The sequence below is a fragment of the Propithecus coquereli genome, unplaced genomic scaffold (assembly GCF_000956105.1).
Source record: "Propithecus coquereli isolate 6110/MARCELLA unplaced genomic scaffold, Pcoq_1.0 Scaffold20, whole genome shotgun sequence".
NCBI classification, from domain to species: Eukaryota; Metazoa; Chordata; class Mammalia; order Primates; family Indriidae; genus Propithecus; species Propithecus coquereli.
In genome coordinates this window covers 6,597,725-6,619,763 of record NW_012144967.1, presented here as the reverse complement: position 1 = coordinate 6,619,763, position 22,039 = coordinate 6,597,725, and the positions used below count along the sequence as shown (strand labels likewise).

General features: G+C 45.3%; 1 protein-coding gene across 1 annotated transcript; it reads left to right on the top strand.

Annotated features, from left to right (window-relative positions):
- Nucleotides 1–17,678: 17,678 nt before the first annotated feature.
- Nucleotides 17,679–18,080, top strand: LOC105809817 (proline-rich receptor-like protein kinase PERK2; the record flags this gene model as incomplete). The annotated part of the gene is made up of 2 exons (XM_012643675.1): nucleotides 17,679–17,831; nucleotides 17,934–18,080. Coding segments are annotated over exons 1-2 (300 nt in total), but the record flags the coding sequence as incomplete, so codon positions are not given.
- Nucleotides 18,081–22,039: the final 3,959 nt, after the last annotated feature.

The following is a 22,039-nucleotide window of genomic DNA, read 5'->3' as shown; positions in this document are numbered from 1 at the left end:
TAGGAATAAAAAATGTACCTCAAAATTATAAAAGCCATGTATGACAAACCCACAGCAAACATCATACTGAATGGGGAAAAGTTGAAATCATTCTCCCTAAAACCTGGAGCAAGTTGTCCACTGTCACTACTTCTATTCAACATAGTACTGGAAGTCTTGGCCAGAGAAATCAGGAAAGAGAAAGAAATAAAGGGCATCAGTATCAGGAAACAGAAGGTCAAACTATCTCTGTATGCCAATGATGTGATCTTGTACCTAGAAAACCCTAAAGACTGCACCAAAAGACACTTAGAATTGATAAATAAATTCAGCAAAGTCTCAGGTTACAAAATCAATGTACACAAATCAGTAGCATTTCTATTTACTAATAATAGTAAAGCTGAGAGTCAAATCAAGAACTCGATACCATTTACAATAGCTACAAAGAAAATAAAATATCTAGGAATATACTTAACCAAGAAGGTGAAAGATCTCTACAAGGAGAGCTACAAAACACTGATGAAAGAAGTCATGACATAAAGAAATGGAAAAACGTCCCACGTTCATGGATTGGTAGAATCAACATTGTTAAAATGTCCATACTGCTCAAAGTGATTTACAGATTCAACACAATTCCCATCAAAATACCAATGTCATATTTCACAGACCTAGAAAAAATAATTCTAATCTTCATTTGAAACCAAAAAAGAGCAAGAATAACCAAAGCAGCCTTATGCAAAAGAAACAAATCTGGAGGCATCACATTACCTGACTTCAAATTATGTAACACTACAAGGCTGTAGTAATCAAAACAGCATCGTACTAGTATAAAAGTAGAGACACAGACCAATGCAACAGAATAGAGAACCCAGAAATAAAACCTTATAGCTATGACCAACTGCCCTTTGACAAAGCAGACAATAATATACACAGGGGAAAGGAAGCCCTATTCAATAAATGGTGCTGAGAAAATTGGATAGACATATACAAAAGAATGAAACAGGATCCCCATCTCTTGCCATATACAAAAATTATTTCAAGATGGATAAAAGAGTTAAATGCAAGGCATGAAACCACATCAAATTCTAGAAGAAAACATAGGAAAACCTCTTCTAGACATCAGCTTAAGCAAACAATTTATGACTAAGACCCCATAGGCAAATACAGCAACAATAAAAATAAATAAATGAGACAATTAAAAAGCTTCTGCACAGCAAAGGAAATTATCAACAGAGTTAACAGATAACCTACAGAATGGGAGAAAATATTCACAAACTATACATCCAACAAAGAACTAATATCTAGAATCTTCAAAGAACTCAAACGAATCAGCAAGAAAAAAAACAAACAACCCATCAAAAAGTGGGAAAAAGACATGGTAAGTTTTTCGAAAGAAGATACAAATGGCCAAGAAATGTAAAAAATATTCAACATCACTACTCATCAGAGAAATGAAAATTATTAAAATTATTAACACCACAATGAGATACCACCTCACCCCTGTCAGAATGGTCATTATTAAAAAATAAAAAAACAATAGATGCTGGCATGGATGTACAGAGAAAAGAACACTTAAACACTGTTGGTGGGATTGAAAATTAGTACAACCTATGGAAAACAGTATGGAGATTCCTCAAAGAAATGGATGTAGACCTACCATTTGATTTAGCAATCCCACTGCTGGGTATCTACCCAAGGGGTAAGAAGTCATTTTATCAAAAAGACACCTTCACATGAATATTTATTGCAGCAAATTTCACAATTGCAAAGATATGGAATCAACCTCAGTGCTCATCAATTCATGGGTGGATAAAGAAAATGTGGTATTTATATATCGTGGAGTACTATTCAGCCATCAAAAGGAATGAAATAATGTCATCTGCAGCAACTTGGATAGAACTGGAGACCCTTATCCTGAGTGAAATATTTCAGGAATGGAAACACAAACACCGTATATTCTCGCTAGTACGTGAGAACTAAATGATGGGTACACATGGGCACAAAGAGATATAAAGGACATTGGAAACCAGGAAGGGGTGAAGGTGGGAGGGGAGGTAAGAAAACTTACCTACTGGGTACAACGAACACTGTTCTGGTGATATGCACATTAAAAACCCCGACTTATCATTACACAAGGTATCCATGTAAAAAAAAAAAACATTTGTACCCCCCTTAGTATTTTGAAATAAAAAAATAAAAAAATCTGAATCCTTGGAATTAATGGAACTTCAGATGTTTAGGAAGGTCTAACAACTGGTTGTCCTTGGGAAATGGGAAAGGGCGGAGTGCAGTTTCCAGGCCTCGGCTTTGCGTGTGTGGGGTTCTGAGGCACTCATGTGGTGTCAAGGTGAAAACGTTCAGTGTGCATTTTGGAAATAGGAGTCATGAGCTCAGCAGTGAATGCCAGTGACAGGCTTGGGGTCCCTTTGGGGACTATCTTCTAAGCAATGCTCTTTTTTCCCATTGAGCTTTCAGCAGGTTAAGTATTTGGCTCTGAGGCTTGGTAGCTCTTGGGTAAGAGTGCGCCCTCCGTTTGTAAGGTTGCGTAACAGCAGACTTAAAACATTTATCTGAATTTATATATTACTCAGAATAAAACTATCCAATGATTCTACAACAGCTAACATTTTCGTTTATTTCATACCTGCCCTTAGTTCTGTGGACCAGTATTTTGTGTCTCATCGGAAGCAGGTTTTATTTCTAATAGGGCGGAACAAAGCAGGTGTGACCGATTCGGGGAAGATTCATGAGATCAGGAATGACTTGTGTGTCAGTCTGGGTTGAGGCAGGGGACAGATGGCACATACAAAAAAGGTAGCAGGAAAGATCTAGTGGAAGGACTATTTGAATGTGATCCGTGCTAAGGGGACTGACTAGGGGATGGTGAAGTGCCTGGGGGCCCAACACCTGGAACCGGAGTTCCAGCTGTTGACACGGCCATTACCACTACCAGACTGCAGCCCAGCACGGGGGGAGCTGGGGAGTGGATGCCCTGTCCTCTCTTTTCTTTGATTTTCCTCCAGGGCATTTTTGGAGTGAGACAGTCTGTAGAGACCAGGCCCCTGGGGCAGCACGAAGAGTAGGGAGTGAATTTGGAGGGAAAAATGGAGATGATCCAGCACAGATTGGGCAAAACATGTTTGTTCATGGTCTCCCTGATTTTCTTTTGACACAGAAAGACGTTTATGGTCAGTGTCTATCAATCTATCCATCATCTATGATCTCTATCTCTTTTTCAAATAGCAGCTTTATTGAGATATAAACCATAAAATTCATCCCTTTAAAATGTACAATTTGGCAATTTTTAGTATATTCGCAGTCTTTTTTGAATTCTAAAAAAAGAGACAGATAGGTTCCTCTTGATCCTGGAGGCAGAAGGATTCAGTGTAAGGAATATTTTCTTTTCTTTTCTTTTTTTTATTGTGGCAAAATATACAGAACATAAGATTTGCCATTTTAAGCATTTCTAAATGTACATACGGAAGATTTTAAAAGTCCTGCTCTATGCTCCAAAGCGTGCAGGCGGGGTGGGGGAACAAATGAAGTGAGAGGTACGGCTTCGCAGCAGTGGTTCTCAAGGAGTCTGAGCCAGAGGAGCAGTTTTTAAATTTCCAGTTCTTGGTGGACAGATAAGTGGTCCCCACACAGGACTAGTGGCAGCTCAGGCCACGTGTTCCGATGCACATGAGTTCATTAATGCACAAACTGCCCTACACCCCGTTCAAACAACCAGGCCCATTGAGCTCATGCTTAGATATGGCGGCAATTCCAAATTGCTACCCAGGTTCCTACCTTCTCGTCTTCAGTTTGTGGTCCAGTTAGAACAGGTCACAGACCAGCACTGGCCCATGAATCACCCTTTAAGTAACGTTGCAGTAAAGGAAACTTCCAGGGAATCAGTACCTCTATAGTCTTCGAATTCTTTTTCTTACATGCAGACTCTTCTCTCCTAGAGGGATCCCAAGTGACTTACTCACCTCCTAGGCTCAGCCGTGGACTCTGGGCTTCTCAGCAAAGCCACGTTGCCGTTGGGAGACAAGTCTGGAGCCCTGTGGACAGGTGGCTGGCATGCACTTTGCCTGTGGGGCCAGGCCCTCCTGCGCAGCCATGCATGGCCTCAGCTCCAGTTTCCTGAGCTCTGCTGATACTGTGGATGCTTAGACACCCGACAAAGAAACCAGTCCCGGGAGCCAGGGAAGAAGCAGAGCCAGGAATTTCTGGGCCAGCAGTCAATAGTTAAAGAGAGGACAGCGGCTAGGTGAGCACAGTGATCGAATGCAAAATGGTAATAATAGCTGGGTTCTGGAAAACCTTTATTGAGATGTAGCAGTCAAACCACATGGTTGTTAAACAACCATAACTATGTCTTAAATAATCAGTTCAGCTGGTCTCTATTTAACATAATAGATGCCTATTAAACCTAAATTAAGTACAGAGTTAAATGTCTCTAGGACACAAAAACCCCAAAATGACTGCCAAACCCAGAATGAAACCTCTGGCTGGAATGAGCCATGAGTGCGTCCGCCTGGTCTGGGTGTGTTCTGGTCTGGATAGAGCAGAGCCGCGTCCCACGGCCCAGCTGTCTGCGCTGGAAGAATAACATTTCCCGGGGCCGGTGGGTGGAGGGGGACAAGCTTTGAGTACACTTCAATCCTGATTATATCTCATGGCTTTTTAGTTCTGTAGACATCCCTGAATTTGCCAGAAATATAGAAACGCCTCCAAGAAGCCCTGTGAGGCCTGTGTGGCCTCGAATATGCCAGAATGATGGTAAGTCCTGCTCCTTCTCCCTCCCCTACTCCCCTGCCTTTAAGGCCTATCCCATGCTCAGACTGCAGTGAGAGCCCAGACCTCCTTCCAGCCCGTCTTCCCTCCTGCCACTATTCACTCATTCATTCAGTCAAGAAATACTCTGTACCTACTGTGTACTAAAGACTCAGGTAGCAATACAGTGGCAGCAGACAGACCCCTGGGGCTTACTATTTTGGTGGGAGAGGCCGCCACTGCTCAGAGTGTTTTTTTTCCCTTTAATGATTTAAGACCTTTATTAACAGGTGCTTGCAGTTTGTTGACTTTTTGAAAAAATCAACTTGTAAATTTTATTACAAATTAAAAATGAAGTTCTTAAAAATCTCAGCTTGACCAGATATGAAACAATTTGAAAATGCTTAAAGGCACATTGAGAAAAATCAGGCTTTTTAAAAAAACGCACTTGTTATTACCAAAAAAGACATCTGTAGGTAAAAACAATAAAAACCCCAATGCTGCATAGAAAACGCAGATAGTTCTAGTTATCTGGTCAACGGGCAAAAAGCAAGCACTTAAGGTCTTCAGCTCCAATCTTTGGTTCATTTCTTCTTGTTGGATGACTAAATGGATGACGGTAGACATGTAAGCGGCTTGTGCTCAGCCCTGTCCCGCTCAGCCTCGGAGCGGACAAATTCCAGCTGGTGGGTCGGCTGCCTTGTCTTTTTGCCATCTTAGGGTTTTCTGGGTGTCTGTGTTGGTAATTGAAGTTGAGGAGGCTGCTGACCTTGGGTCTCATCTCCCCGATTCTCTTTATCCTCTTCATTGCTGTCCTCTCTGGGCTGTCTTGGCAAGGAGGGCCCCTGGGAATCGTGGTCTATAACCCCGACACATACTCTGTCCTACTGGTCTACCTTGTTCTCCTGCACCCTGGTTGTGAGCATCCTCCATCACTTCTCCCTGCACAGGAGGGTGGGATACCGTGGTCAACGCTCACAAGGTCTGGCATGTAGTAAGGTGGGAGCCTTCTCCTGCGGTAGGGCCAGGTTGCTGGGCCTGGCCTTCGGGAGCAGTCTCCATCCCTCATTCTCTTCCCCACCTCACTATCCTGGTAATTCTGCTGGGAAGGGCGTGGAGGACCCCCACCACGTGGGTAGTCTGTCATGGTTACTGTTTGCCGCATATTTACCACCTTGAACTGGGACTCCCCCGGGGCCTGTGACATTTGCTGCCTCCGCACCCTTTTCTCCTTCAGCAACGTCAGACTCCGCGGTGTCTCCACCTCCTACCCGGCAAGGTCCTTCCTGGGGTCATTCTTCTGTATGGCAGGCTGGTGTAGTCCTGTTGATGAAACCGTCTCTGTTTCTTACGTTGAACCATTTTACTGTTCCCAAAACCTTCCTTGCGATGATCTTGTCCCTGCTGGCAGGCGCCGATGATGGGAGGCCACCTGGGCCACCGCTCCCTGTGTCACTGCTCGTGGTGCCGGGCTTGGTGTGGGCAGCGCTGTGGGTGGGGGCGGCTGGCTGGTGGCTGCCAGGTCTCGGCCTCGCTGACCGCAGCTGCGGTGATGGTGACTGGGGCCGGCTGCGGCGGGGCTGCTCGGGGCTCTCTGAGGTCCACTCTCTGCTCCCACGACCGACTGAACTCCGAGTGGTCTTTCCAAAAGGCAATCTGTTCCCCATCTCTCAGCCTGCAGGAATGAAAGACCCCGTTTCTCTCCCCACGCTCATCTTTCACATCTGCCTTCCTCCTCTCGGGGCCAGCAGGTGCACCCGCTTAGTGATGTTCCTCACAGCTCCTTCCGGGGACCCCTGCAGAGACATTACCTGGGATGACAGCTAAACAGGCACAATCCCAAACCCCTCTCCAGAAGTACAGAATTAGAATTTTTTTGTTGGTTGGGCCAGAGAAACAGTCCTTCCATTTTTGATCAGGTTCCACGGGTGACTTTGCTACATGCTAAGGCTGGCGAGCCACCACTAATTAGTGTTTCCCCAGTGTTTGCTGCACCCAGGCCTTTGCCCCATGCCTTCCTCTGCCTAAATGTGCCCTGGGTCCTCTTGAGCTGCTTGGGGACTCTCATCTCTCGAGACTCAGCTCAGTGTCACAACCTTAGTGGCCCTTCCTGCCCCTCTCCCCAGCAGAGTTGGTGGCTCCCTCCTGGAGCCCTGTCCCCTTCATCCAACACACACACCTGTAGAGAACTCTGACAAAGCCCTCTGGGGCCCGAGGTCAGTGCAGAGCTCTGTTTGTACAGCTGTGCCCTCCAGAGCCCAAGGGCCAGCTCCTCTCCATGTCCCAGCCCCTAGGTGGGACCAGCCCTCCCCAGCGCTCCCCAGCTGCTGCGGTGGGAGGCATGGGCTGCAGTGTCAAGGACAGCGATTGAGAGGGGGTTCCAGGCCCGCCCCCTGGTTGCCCTCCAATCTGTCCACTTCTCTTAATCTCCATCACCACAACCTCAGTAGGGCTGTGATTGCTATTGTGGCTTTGAACATCACCTGATTTTTCCTCTGCTGGAGGAGACTGTATGCTCAAAGCCAAGTATCCCTCAACGTCCAGGACAAACAATGGATTTCATCTCTCTTCTATAGGGACAGTTTCACTCAATATGGCAGGAAACCATTCTGTGGCATGCCTTGGCCCAGGTAGGCCAACTGTGGTTTTCTCCTGGGGGGTGGAGTTGAAGCTCATCTCTAGCTGTCTGCCGAAAGCTCTTCCTAAGAGTAGGAGTTGCTATTTCACGTGGGTGACCAGACTGCCACGGATAAGAGGGAGGAATGACCCGTATCGGAGATATAATCAATTTTCTGCTTTTCGCATTTTAATATCAAGTTCATTTGTGGTATATAATAGACCGGACACATGTTTTCTCTGTTCATCCATTTACTCATGTGCCTGGGAAGATCTATTTAGGGGAGTAATTTCTGCTTTATTGAGAAGACAATGTAATCCATAATGAGAAATTTTCCATCGTCACGCTGCTCTGTGGGCTGCAGGAGGTCACGGATCCCTCACGTAGACCTGCTATCATTCTCAGTGCTGCCCCTGCTTGTCAGGGTAGGACTCATAGCCCCCAGCTCACCTGTGTGAGCTGAAACTCTGGGTTTTTCTTAGCATTTTGTTATAAATGCTAGATCCAAGGCACAATTTTTTGTCCTTATTTTTCTTTAATTTAGCAGGATGCTCACATGTCATCTTTGGAGTCAGGCAACTTGGTTTCAAATTCAGTTATGCCTCCTGCTAGCTGTGTATTCTTGGACAAGTGACTTAACCTTTCTTTGCTGTGGTTTCCTGAAGGGTAAATTGGGGGATCGTAATATTACCTCCCTGTTCAGGTTGTCGTGAGGATTGAACGAGATGATCTGTTTCATAAAGCTCTTGGCACAAGACCTCATCCTTAGTCCTCTGTTTAGACAACACTCTCTTTGTTTGTCTCCTGTTTGTTCCTTCTTAATGTCCTTTCTTGGTATTTTGTTTCCACCTACCACGAAAGCACGAGCAGTGCTGAGGGCTCTACCTTAACCTGTTTTTTCTTTCCTCCTTACTTAATACACATTTTGGGGGTGATTTTACTTAATCCTGTGCTGTCAAACTCTTCTCTACCTGGACATAAGCCCCAAATCTGTGCTTTCAGCTCGGCCCCTTCATTGCAAATTTCCAACCCTTTTGCCAAAGGCCTGTGGTGCACATCCACACGGGTGTCTCCCAGGCATCTCCACGTCTGGACTCGTGTTCCCACCACAGCCCCTCTCCTCGGCAAGACAACTCAGCTCTCTCCTCCTCCCCGGGCATCTAGTTTATAGTGCCTTCACGTCCTGGACATTGCCTTCGAGCATGTGTCAATCAATTAATGTCTCTTTTAATAATAATGATAATATTCATATTAATATATGGCATTTAATAATTTTAGAAAAAGTAAATCAGATGATAAAACTCTTGTCCTTAGAGACTTGCCTATGCAAGTACAGTGAAATCAGAACTCTCACTATTCTTTATTCTGTCTCTCTCACTGATTGGACATCAGGGGACTTTCTTTTTTTTTTTTTTTTGAGACAGAGTCTCACTCTCTTGCCTGGGGCAAGTGCCGTGGCGTCAGCCTAGCTCACAGCAACCTCAAACTCCTGGGTTCAAGCAATCCTACTGTCTCAGCCTCCCTAGTAGCTGGGACCACAGGCATGTGCCACCATGCCCGGCTAATTTTTTCTACATATATTTTTAGCTGTCCAATTAATTTCTTTCCATTTTTTGGTAGAGACGGGGTCTCGCTCTTGCTCAGGCTGGTCTCGAACTCCTGAGCTCAGAATGATCCGCCCGCCTCGGCCTCCCAGAGAGCTAGGATTACAGGCGTGAGCCACCGCGCCCGGCCAGGAGACTTTCTTGTTGAGCCATCTCAAGCAAAATAAGCACCAATGTGGAGAAATGACATGTTTCTCTAAAGAACAATGTCTTTCTGCCAAAAGCAGAGATTCAAAATAGCTCATAACTTAGTACACGGCCAGACATTGCTGGCAATCAGAAAGAAAGTTGATCTCGAAAAGGGACAGAGGAGGAGATGATCAACGGAGCCATGGATAATGTCAGCACATTATCATAGCTTGGTGTTTACACATCCAGGGTGTAGGGTGGGTTCACAGAATTTCAGTTCATTGTTTTAATCCCTGATGTGGGCATTAGAAGACTCTCATTTTCATCTCAGCTTTCCCTTGAGCAAGCCACCTTTTTCTTTGGACCTCTTTACCCATCTTTATAATGGGATTGGGCTAGATCACATACTGCTAAGGAACATTTAGAGAATTTGTAGGGACATTTCTGATTTATCACAGTGATGAGGCAGGGTTTTTCTAGCATTTACTAGGTGGGAACCAGAGAGCCATGGTATCCTAGTGCACAGAGCATCCTCAGCTACAGCCTGTCAACATTCACCACTGGTCATTCAAGTGGGTAAAAAACTTATTTGTAGTTATCTGGGCCTCAAACCCAACTCTGTTTTACATACGAACTCAAATCACCGTTTTATGGTTTTAATATGTACTGAATTTTCTAGGAAGGGAAGTACTATGTAGATGGAAGAAAGCATGTACTTTGTTTTGTTTGTAGTGTTACCGAAAGTTGTACATGTTTTGAAAAATCATATCACTGACAACAATGCCATTGCTAGGAAGTGAGGTGACAATACAGTGCTCTTTCATCTGCGCTTCCAGACATTGGATTCTTGGTGATTCTTTATCTATTATTAATGTACTTATTTAGCTCTTATTTCCAAATGTCAACTAGAAAGTACAAATGCGGATAATATATCACACATAGGTGTAAGCATCTGATTTATTCATTATGTTTTCTAGGTGTATTTGTTCACAAGCATTTGCATATTGGACATCCATTTTATTATAAATTATTTCTTATTTATATTATTGGGCTTTACATTTGTTTTTAAAATTACATAGTATGTTATACATCTATAGCTTCATTTAAGACTAGCAAAGGAGATGTTGCAAAATATTTGCTATAAGCATGGAATGTTGGGTCTGATAAGGTGAAGACCAAGGAATTTTCAGCTCTAATATTTTAGGAAATGAAATGACATCAAATAAAACAAAAAGACCAGACAGAACTTCTAACAAAGGGACTGAGCAACACGCTAATGGAAGAGGTTGCATACGCTGTTCACAGTGGCAAGCACCCCCCACCGCCACCCCAACCCATTTAAAAGAAATGCCAATTATTTAGCTCTCCATGTCTTCTTCTCCTCTGGGAGTAGAGTCCACCCTCATAATCTTCCCTGGCAACTGTTGCTAGGAAGATGCTGCCTCTTGAGCTGACCTTACAAAGGCTTGGGATCACAGCCGGTTATTTCCCAGCTGCTGATGAGGGGATCAATTTTGCCCAGGAGAGTGATGAAGAAATAAGCAAACAGAGCACAAATAGCAAGAACACACATAGGATGCCAGGAACAATATTTAAGACATGGCAGTTATGGGCCGTTTGATATTGCTGTTGTCTTTCGTTCCGGGAGGCATGGGAGAAAAAAGCAGAACCATTACAATAGTCTGTCCACTGCACTTTCTTCTTGTAACAGTGATGGGGACACCGTAAGGGAAACTGTTAATTTGGCCCCTTTCATTAAGCCTGTTGACAGAGGACAGAGCCCAGGGCTTGCAGGCAGGTAGGCTTGTAACCCTTGCTTCTCTGCTCTTTTGCTACAGTTGAGTAGAGATAAAGATTATGAGAGTGATGATGACAGCCATCAGTAGGTGATACTTGCTTTGTTTCTGGCATTGTCCTAAGTGCTTTACATGAATGATTTCATTTAATCCCCATAGCAAACCTGTGAGGGAGGCATCACAAACTCCCCTATTGTACCAATGAAGAGACAGCTCTGAGAAAATCTCCCCACCCAGCCAGTGAACAGCCCAGTGGGATTTGATCTCAAGTCTGACTGGCTCCCAAGTGGGCCTGTTGAACCCTTGCACTAGTATGTAGCTTGTGCTCTGTGCTCTATGCACTGATTTTGATTATTTGCTTTAGGTTTGAACAGATACAGGTGACAGTGCATGCAGGAAGATTCATTCATTCATTCATTCATTCATTCATTCATTCTCCACCAGATGGGACTCAACCATGTGCTTACTGCCAAGCTCCCTGGGAATCCGGGTAAGACCCACGCCCTTCCCCAGGGCACTGAGGGTCCGGTTCGGTGCAGAATCAAGCCTCTGCTTGAGGCCCATTCTTGGAAGCACACAGCCTTTTTGGTCCTGCTGGGTCTGTGAGGGGCGGGTGGGGGAGTACCAGTGCACTTCGCAGACTGTGGCAGATGCTTGGCCGCACAGGTGCTCGTGAAACCCTGGTGGATTGTGCTACTTCCCGCCTTCACCCAGAACTCCCAGGGCAGGATGCTGACCTTAGGGTCAAGAGGAGGAAAAAAAGCCACACGTCAGCAGCCATTTATCTGGTGCAACTTGGTGTTAGACATTGGGGCTTCGTCTCACTTAACCTGCAGAATGACATGGACCCGGCTGTGCCTGGCTCAGGAAGAACATTGCTGGGCGAGAGGGTAGGGCTAGAGGTGCACCTGTTGTCACCTCTTCACACGCAGCCTGGGCTCAGCGAGGCACTCAGCGCAGGCTGCGGAATCTGCCACAAGCTTTTGACCTGTTTCGCTGACTTCCACTTGCTTCTGTTTGGGAGGATTTGCAGAGCCTCTGCCCGTCGACGTGGGAGCTGCTTGACCAGAGTGTGCAGAGGGCAGAGTCAGGTGCCAGAGACGCCTTCCCAGGCCCTCAGTGCAGGCGCTCCCTGGACCGCTGCACTGGCCTCAGCCTCCCTCTGCCCCCGGCCTCACACTAGCAGCTGACGCTCCACCCGCTTCCCCACCGCGGCCTCTGCCTCCGCTCGCACCCACGCCAGGCCCAAAGGGGGCACAGAAGCCAGGCTGGCTCCCGGGCAAGCAGGGCTGAGCTGCCCACCCACGTGGCCCATGCAGTGACCTTCCCTCTCTCCCTCCCACCTTTCCTTCCTTCCTTCTTTCTCTCTTCAGGTATGGGCATTAAACACTCCGAAAAAAATTTATTTTGTATTTTACGTACAGTGAGATTCCCTTTTTTTGGTGTATAGTTTTACACATTTTGACAAATGCGTAGAGTCCTGTAAGTACGCCGCAATCAAGACAAAGCATAGCTCTGTCAACCCTCTCGAATATCCCTCTTGTCGCCTCTTTATAGTCAACCTACTTCCCCTGCACCTAGCCCCGGGCAGCCAGCTGTTCCCTGTTCCCTGTCCCTATAGTTTTGCCTTTTCCACAAAGTAATATATACAAAATCATACACTATTTAACCTTTTGGGTCTAACTAATTTCACTTAGAAATTACATTTTGAGATTCGTCCATGTTATTGTATGTATCAAATAATCCCATTCCTTTCCGTGGCTGAGCAGTATTGCACTACACGGATGTACCAGTTTGCTTATCCATTTCCTAGCTGAAGGCTATTTGGTTGTTTCCAGTTTTTGATGATTACAAATATAGCTGCCATAAACATTCACATGCAGGTTTTGAGCGAACATAGGTTTTTATATCATTTGGACAAATATATAGGAGCAGGATTGTTGGGCCATATGGTATGTTTAACTTTATAAGAAACTGCCCAACTTTCCTAAAGTGGCTGTACCCTTTTACATTTTCACCAACACTATGTGAGAGTTCCGCTTGCTCCTTTTTTCCCCCAACACTTGGTGTTGTCAATTTTTTTTAATTGAAACTATTCTAATAGGGGCAAAATGATGTCTGAATATGGTTTTAATTTGCATTTCCCTAATGACTAATAACGCTGAGTGTCTTTTCATGTGCCTACTTGCTATCCATATGTCTTCTGTGATGGAATGTCTGCTTAAATATTTTGCCCATTAAAAAAATTAGGGTGTTTGTTTTCTTATTACTGAGTTTGAGAGTGTAAAGAAAATATTCTGGATAGAAGTCGGATGTGTGACTTGAAAATATTTCTCCTAGTCTGTGGCCTTCGAGAGTGACAGGGGTCATTTCCACAATGAGCAAATTGATTCGGTCTAACCATGTGGTCACTGCAATTGCAAGGGAGGGAGGAAATGCAGTTCTGTCTGTGCCGGGAGAGGTGCAGAACCAGAGATGTTTGGTGAACAGTACTAAGGACCGCCATACACACTGCTCATACTATTTCAGAGTCTGCATAACAATATTTTGTGAGTGTTCTTCCACGTTAGCAAGTATTCCTTTATAGCAGGGATTAGCAAACTACAGGCACAGGCCGAATCTAGTGTATTGTCTGTTTTTGTTTGGCTTGCCAGCTGTTTTTTACAGATGAACATTTGCAATTGATTTAATGATAAGGAAAACCAACTTGCACTTCAGTTAGTTAAAATATTATTAGTCCAAAAAGAATGAGATTGGTAGACCTACATTACAAAAAAATTGTATTCAGTCATTCTAGCATTTTAAATTTGTTCAGAAAAATTTGTGGAAATTTGTTTTCTCTCATTGTTATAAGTTCTACATAATATCCTTGAATTTACCTCTTGGCCTACAAAACCTAAAATATTTACCCTCTCACACTGGAAAATGTTTGCCAAACCCTATTACATAGAACGGTTTTTCAGAGCTGCATGGTATGCTATAATTTTCAATCTTATGTACAGATTGTAACGTTCTTATGCTCATACTGTTCAACTGTATTGTTTCTAGATTTTTCCTATTTAAACAATGCAGTAATATAGATCCTTGCATATATATCACAAAGATAACTGTTGATCATTTCCTTGGAATAGATTCCTAGAAATGGAATTGCTGACTCAAAGGGTGGGTACATTTTGTAGGTTTTGACTCAATATTTCTAAGTAATCTGTCAGGAATATACCATTTCACATTCCCACTTGCAGTGGGTGAATATGCTTATTGGCTTCTATATTTTCCAAAGCTAATGGTATAATTCTATAATATCAGTAGTGATTTAATTGGGGATAAAAGGTCTCCTTAGTGTCATTTTAATTTGCCTTTTAAAAAATTATTAGTGAAACAGCATATCACTTTTTTACATGTTTAAGCCATTTGTATCTCTTCTTTTGTAACTGGCTTCTTCAAGTCCTTTGTCTAGTTTTCTGTGGGATAATTTTTTATTCTTTATTTGCAAGGCCATATTAAACCTAGCCTAGAAACTTTTTTCTCTAAATTTATTTTTATTTTTGTACTCTCTGGTCTAAGTCAGGAGAAACTTTTTTTTTTCCAAGACAGGGTCTCACTCTGTTGCCCAGGCTGGAGTGCAGTGGTGCGATCATAGCCCACTGCAACCTCCACCTCCTGGGCTCAAGCGATCCTCTTGCCTCAGCCTCCCGAGTAGCTGTGGCCCAGAAACTATTCAGGAAAGCTGTCCAGCTTCTTTGAAGGCAAATCTAGTCACTTCCTCTGCTATGCTAATATGTGCTGTGATTTTAAAAGACTTTCTCCTTCAGTCAGTGGATGACATCTGCTGCCTAACAAGAAGGCAAAGCCCCATTTGTCTAATTGGCCAAATCTTGGGATTTGAAAACGTGGCACTAAGAACACTGAAAGATGTGTTGGAAACGAGTCTTCTGGTTTGAGATTCATGAGAATTCCTTGGCTGCCAACCAGACCCAGCTCCAAACAGTGACAGACACATGGTGGAATGTGAGCAGGATTCTGGGAGCACCACCTGGCTATGAGAAGAGTAGAATATTTCTCCATAATTAAAAATGAAATCAAATCAATGTTTTCGAAAGTGTTGAGAAACACATGGGGGTGAGGGACGAGCATACCCATCTTGTTGCTGAGGACTCTGCAGTTCTCGCATGTTGGGATCATTAGTGAGTAGGAGAAGGACGCTAAGTGTGTTAGAGCTAGGCTGACTTGACAGCAGCCAGACCACCCTGCTACTGGGAAGCCATCGTCACTGAAGAGGCTCCGATGTAAGCTCCAATCCTTAGGAGATCCCATAGTCATTCTTTTTGATGTTCATTGTCTTTAAGGTCATGGGCAGGTGGAAGAAGATTTTTTCTAACCTGTATCCTTGTCACCATTGATTTCTGGAATTGCATTTTAAAAATTTCTAGGCAAAGTGTTCACCTTTATTTTGGTTTATTTCTCTATTGACATAATTGACACCTGTAACACTGGAGCTCTGAGAGAATAAATTCTAAATGAGCTCTTTATACTAATTAATAGGTTCATTTCAATTTCCTTGGGTTTGGAGATGTGGGAATATGAGAAAAGAAATCACAGTCCTTGCTTCCAGGCAGCTCACAGACCAGTGAAGTGGGCACCACTGAACCAGTGATTCCACAAAGGGTGAAAAGAGTCTAGAGACTCATGTCCAAGTTGTTCTGGGACCATTTGGAGGGAGCGGGGGTGGAGCATGGTGGTAGGGGAAGGCTTCCCAGAAAAAAAAAACTGAGTTGAGTTATTTTGGGGAGAAAAGGGACTAGCCAAGGCGGTGGAGAGATGGAAAGCATGGTAGGGAGGGGGAGAGCAGGTGCAGGCTATCAGCTACCCCAGCAATCAGCTAACCCGAATATTTCTTGAATTGTTGTGACATACCCAGCATTGCCTCTCATGCTGTGGTACAGCAATGTTTTCTAAATGAGTCTCTGTTGGAATATTTGATGTCTCTCAGAAGTTCACTCTCTTTACCCTACCCCTTAAAAATTCCCAGGCTGGTGGGAATGGAATTGTTAGAAAAGGGAAGAGTAGATAAAATATCACTCCATTCCCTGTTGTGTTGGCAAGTTCACCCAGAAGAAACTGCCAAGCTCAGGAAGATACTTATATATGGAAATGAGTATCTTTTCCCCTGCAAGATGTTTGCTAGCCCTCCACCCTCAACGTAGCTAGCAGAGGCTTCTGTTAATCACATTCATCACAGGCCAGATTTCAATGTGATGTGTGGGCCTATCCCAATCTTCATTCAAGGGAGTTTATCACAGACCTCATTACAACTTAGGTTTTCATGAAGGGCCTTGAAAACAGAGTGAGATAGCCTCACAGACATTGCACAGGGCCAGCTGGGAGCCTAGCCCTGCCTGAAGGATGAAAGTAGAATTGTTCTGGAAAGATGTCAAAATGAACCAGGAGAATAAAAAAAGCTAATATTCGCAGAGCTTTTCATCATTTAAAAATCAATCCCTTCACCCTCATGGAGAATTATCCCCAATCTGCAGATGTAAAAATTGAGGCTCAGGGAGATTGAATGAGTTGCCACTAAAGGGCCTGGACTTGAACCCAGGGCTCTGATTCCAAATATGATGCTTCCTCCACTTATATTATACTTATTGAAATCTCTGTAAAACACATGTTTTCTGTAAAACTCTATGGGACACATCTCTCTGTCTCTCAAAAACCTTCAGTGTGCTTAAAGGTGACATGACTAATAGCTCTGGGCCAATATTATCCTTTAAAATTTGTTGGTCAATTCTTGACTCTTCTATTCTAAATCCAATTTGATTTTACAATTATGATGCTCACCTTTTTTTGAAGTTTGTTCTCTGAACGTTGAGGAATTCATCAAGGTCAGTTTGGGGCAAGGCAGGAAGGAGTTCTTGGCTTATACTGGGGAGAAAATATGTATTTTTTTGGTTCACTGTGGGTTTCCCTAGTGTAAGATCTCAAGTACAACAGCAACCCAGAAATCAGGTCTTCAGAGCAGAATGGGAGATGGGGAGGAAGGGAAGGGAGCTGGTGTCTTAGTCCATTTTGTGCTGCTGTAACAGAATACCACAGACTGGGTGTTTACAAACAATAGAAGTGGATTTTTCTCGTGGTTCTGGAGGCAGGGAAGTCCAAGAGCATGGTGCTAGCATCTGGGGAAGGTCTTCATGCTGCATCATCTCATGGTGGAAGGTGGAAGGTGGAAGGGCAAGAGAGGGCATGAGAGAGAGCACAGGGGGCTGAATTTAGTTTATAACAAGCCCACTCCTGAGACAACTAACCCACTCACAAGAAAACAACATTAATTCTTTTATGAGGGCAGAGCCTTTGTAACCTAATCACCTCTTAAAAGTGCCACCTCCCAATACTGTTGCACTGGGGATTAAGTTTCCAACATACGAATTTAGGGGGACATGTTCAAATCATAACAACTGGTAAAGAAGTTAGCTAAGCATTTTAGGAGGCAGGAAGTGGAAGGGACAAGAGAAAGGCAAGGCAATGCATGTGTTTTTATTTATGACGGCACTCCCCGGCCCTAGCCTGGATGTGGCTCAATGTTTGCTGAATTGAAATGATTCACATGCATTTACTGTCTTAATTAGGCTGAAGGGATTGGAATGCATATGGTGATTCTGGAAGTCCCTTAGGGAGAAATTTGAAAGGTGGGGGCACTTTGTCACTGACACTCCTGGTCTTCCTAAAGTGCAAATAGAGTGCAGAAAGTGGAAGAATGAACAGGCTGATTCTGTTACTGCCACTACCACCTCTATGAGCACCATCTTAACCTCTTCTTCCACTTTTCCCCACCACCACATCCGACTACCACCACCACCGCCACCATTGCCATTATCTCCACCATTACTCTCACTACCACCACCATTACCACTGTCACCACCACCACCATCACCTCCACCACCATCACTGCCATCACCACCATTACCACCACCATCACCACCACCACCACCATCACCACCACCACCATCACCACCATCACCACCATCACCATCACCATCACCTCCACCACCACCACCACCATCACCACCATCACCACCATCATCACCATCACCATCACCATCACCACTACCACCATCACCAACATCATCACCACCATCACCACCATCACCATCACTACCATTACCACCATCACCACCACCACCACCACCATCATCACCATCACCATCACCATCATCACTGCCACCACCATGATCATCACCATCACCTCCCTCACCACTACCACCACCATCATCATCATCATTGCCATCACCATCATCATTGCCACCACCACGATCATCACCATCACTTCCACCATCATTACCACCACCATCACCATCATCACTGCCATCATCATCACCATCACCATCACCACCACCATCATCATCATCATTGCTACCACCACCACCATCACCATCATCACTGCCACCACCACCACCATCACCATCATCGCCACCATCACCACCATCACCTCCACCACCACTACCACCATCACCACTGTTACCATATACTGGACCCTTATGGTATGGCAGGCACCATACTCTACCACAGGCTTTGAAAGGGTTTAATCTTCATGACACTCCTATGTAGTAGAAATTATTAGTCCTATTCTACAGTGGAGGGGATCTAGTCTCAGAGAAGTTGAGAAAATTGCTCAAGATCACACAATAGAAGGCTGTAGAGCCAGAATTTCAACCCAGGTCTGGGTATTCTCCCAATAGGTAAGGCACGGTGCTCAGAAAGCTGCATTGTTGGACACGAGGCATATGCTGGGGGCTTGTTTTATGTGCTACTGGGCCACTGTTTGGGTACAAGAGGCTCGTGTGGGCTATGACCAGCACCGGCAATCTGTTTTCCCTTCCTTTCTCTGACATTCTTTCACACATTCTGAATCATATGGCTTTTCTGGTCAGAACAAATAAAAACGTTTCTTGTCCCCCCTTTTCGGAGCTTTGGGTGTTACTGTTTGCACACAGTTCTGGAAGCAGATGGAGCCTGATAGAAATCCCAGATGATAACGCAGACTCAGAAGCTCTGTGAAAACACCCATGAGTATAAATACCCTGAGTATATGAGAGAGAGGAAAAGAGGGAGGTTGGCATAGACAGAGACAGAGATGAGGATATAGATAGAGACAGAGAGAGAGATAAAGATAGAGACACACAGAGAGAGAAATAGAGAGACCCAGAGAAAGACAGAGATAGAGAGATAGAGATAGACACAGAGACAGAGAGAAATAGAGACAGAGAGGCAGAGAGAGGGTGTGAGCCTGGTGACACCTTTCACTGTTTGCATTTTTGGGTCTAGCTGGGCCACGACCACACTGGCCCTCCAGTTTACTCCGTGTTTCCTCGTTTATGGGCGAGTAGGGGAGTAGGGGTGCTGCTTTCTCCTGGGGAGAAGCTTCCCTGGTGCTAATAGCAAACACTCGCTGAGCACATTCTCTCTGTGCCTGGCCACCTCTTAGGGAGAACAGGTAGCCAGGCCTGTTCCCACTTCAAACACTCCCTCCCTTTCCCCCACTCCCTCCTTCCCCAACGCCCCTGCCCAATGCAATCTACTGCCCGTCTCTCCTAAAATGCTTACCTATATGCTCCCACTGGTGGAAAGGATCCTTGCAGAGCCCATGGCTCGATGTCAGAGCCAGGTGTCTCCACAAGAAGTCACAATTCACTGCCAGTTCCATAGTGTGAACTTTGGTTACATTTGGGTGTGGGTAGAAAGCATTCCCTGGAACTGTTACCCCAAAAGTCAACTTCCCTTGCATTCAGGTGGAAGCTCAGAGTACTGTGCCAAAATCACCAACAGTTACATCGAGTTGGAGCTTGATTAGGATTCTGACCCATAATAAACCACCTGGGAACTGGCTTTGCGGCGGCATATGGGCCCGAGGCGGAGTGGCTCAGCTGTCATATTCTGGAAGCTTGTAGCTCAGAATCTACTGAGAATGTTGCGTGGACACCTTGGTGTTGATGTCCTACTAGAGGAGGAATCATGGGCAAACATGAGTTTTCTGCAGCCCTCGCTCTCAGTTTTCCTTCTGAACTTTCCTCTGAGTTTCTGTCTGCTCCATCTGACTTTCAACTGCTTTTCTCCACCCTGCCTAGACTCTTGCAGGTAGCAGGGGCCATCCAAGAAGGTGGTGGCGCAGTTCAGAGGGCCAAGCCTGCGGCTGCATCCAATGCTGAGTCATTCACTTCCCGGAGCCTCATTTGTAAGCTGGGAATACTGGCGGTCTTCCCGCCTGGCCTGCAGGGGTGTTTGAAGGACAGGAAGGACTAACAGTCATAAAAGCACTTCTCAAAGAATAAAGTGCTATCTGAAGGCGGAGGGTTAATATTTCTCTTGTTACTGTTTGTGGTTGTTTCTCAGAGGTGTGGGTGACCAACAGCAGCTGGGGGATAGAGTGCAAAGGGTTCTTCTATATGTCCTTGACCTCTGTGACCTTGGCCAGGTTATTTCGAGCCTGAATATCTCCATCAATAAAATTGGGAAATAGTAATGCCATTGCCCTGGGCTTATGATTATATGATGGTAGGTCCCAAAGTCAGGATGCAAAGTGGGGCGCACAACAGGATATGGTCAGCTAGTGAGCAGAAGTCATACATAGGTGGAAGATGGAGGAAAAGAATCGTGCACATTGATTGCTCTCAGCAAGGGGGTGATCGTTAGCTTTTAAAAATTTGTTTGACTTTGTTTGTACTTTCTAGATTTTTCCATAATGCCAGCCTAAATTTTCCATAAAGCATTATCTTTACCATTTAGGATATTTAACAGAAAATCAAACTTGTGTCTTTAGCTTCTTTCCCAGGCTTTTGCTGCTGTCCATCTGTCTCCTCCCCTGGCAGCCTTCCCTAGCCCCTAGCAGAGCCAGCTCAGCCCAGCAGGGGTGGGTGGACAGGGACAGCCTCTGGGGAGACCCCAGAGGGCCCCGTTGCCCCCCAGTCTGAGGTGCCACCCTGCTGGAGTGGCCGGGCGGGGCAGCCTCTGTCGGCTGGGGCTGGTCTGGGAGTTTTACTCGAGGCCTGCTGCAGAGCGCTATCTCTTGTCCTCAGCCATAGTTCAAGACCACATTTAGACCGGAGCCCTTTGCAGGCTGTGACTGTGTACATTACCCCCTGCTGAGTTTCCCCCATGCACCAGCATCTTTGTGGGCAGTATCCCATTCAATTTTCCATCAGCCCTGAAAGGAGGATGCTGCCAGCAGCCCTGCTGATTTTGCCGATGAGGATCCTGAGGCTCAGAGAGGTTAAATAACTTCTCTACATCACACAGCCAGTTAGGAACTGAGCTGGGATTTGAATCTAAAGGTCTTCAAAGGTGCGATCCTTTCTGCCAGTGGGAGTATACAGGGAAGCATGTTAGGAGAGACGGGCAGTAGATTGCACTGGGCAGGGGCGTTGGAGAAGGAGGGGGTGGGGGAAAGGGAGGGAGTGTTTGAGGTGGGAATAGTTATGCAACCCCCACCTTGACCATATGTCAGTAACAAAAAGTGTGTCCCCGCTGTCCCTGCCCCGGTGACACAGAGGGAAGTTAGCCCAGTTTTCCTCGAGAGCAGGAGCAGCTGGGGGCTTTGTGGACCCTACTGATTCTAGAAAGTTCCCATAGTCTGGGTAAAAATTTCGCTTTTACTTAAAAATTGATATATTTCTTATAAAAACAATCTTATTTTCAACAGAAAAAGGAACAATGTGACTTGGTTAGGAAACAAAAATTGAAGGTGTAAGAAGTTGATGCGGAACAACATGAAACTTTGCTTCCTATCCTTGGCAGCTCCCCTAGGACATGCTTGGTTTGGGAGTGGCAGGTCACCCGTGAGCACGAGGGACGGATGTCTCTGGAGCTCTTCCTGGGGTTGCAGCATCCCCTGCAGGTTCGGGCTCTGCGGGGTGAGCGGGAAGGGGGCTGGCATTGTGGAGGGTCCACTGGGCGCCAGACCCTTCTGCAAGCTCTGCTGCCTCCTTCCAGCAACAACCAAGGCAGGGCGGGTGGCTGTACCGGTTCCTCTTCCCTCACGGAGTGTCCCCTTTTCCCAGAGGAGGAAAGTTAGGGAAAGCTAAGAAATGACGGTACAGGATTCCAACCCAGGACTCCCTGGGTTCAAAATTGCACGATAGTTCCATACCCGCTGGCCGCCC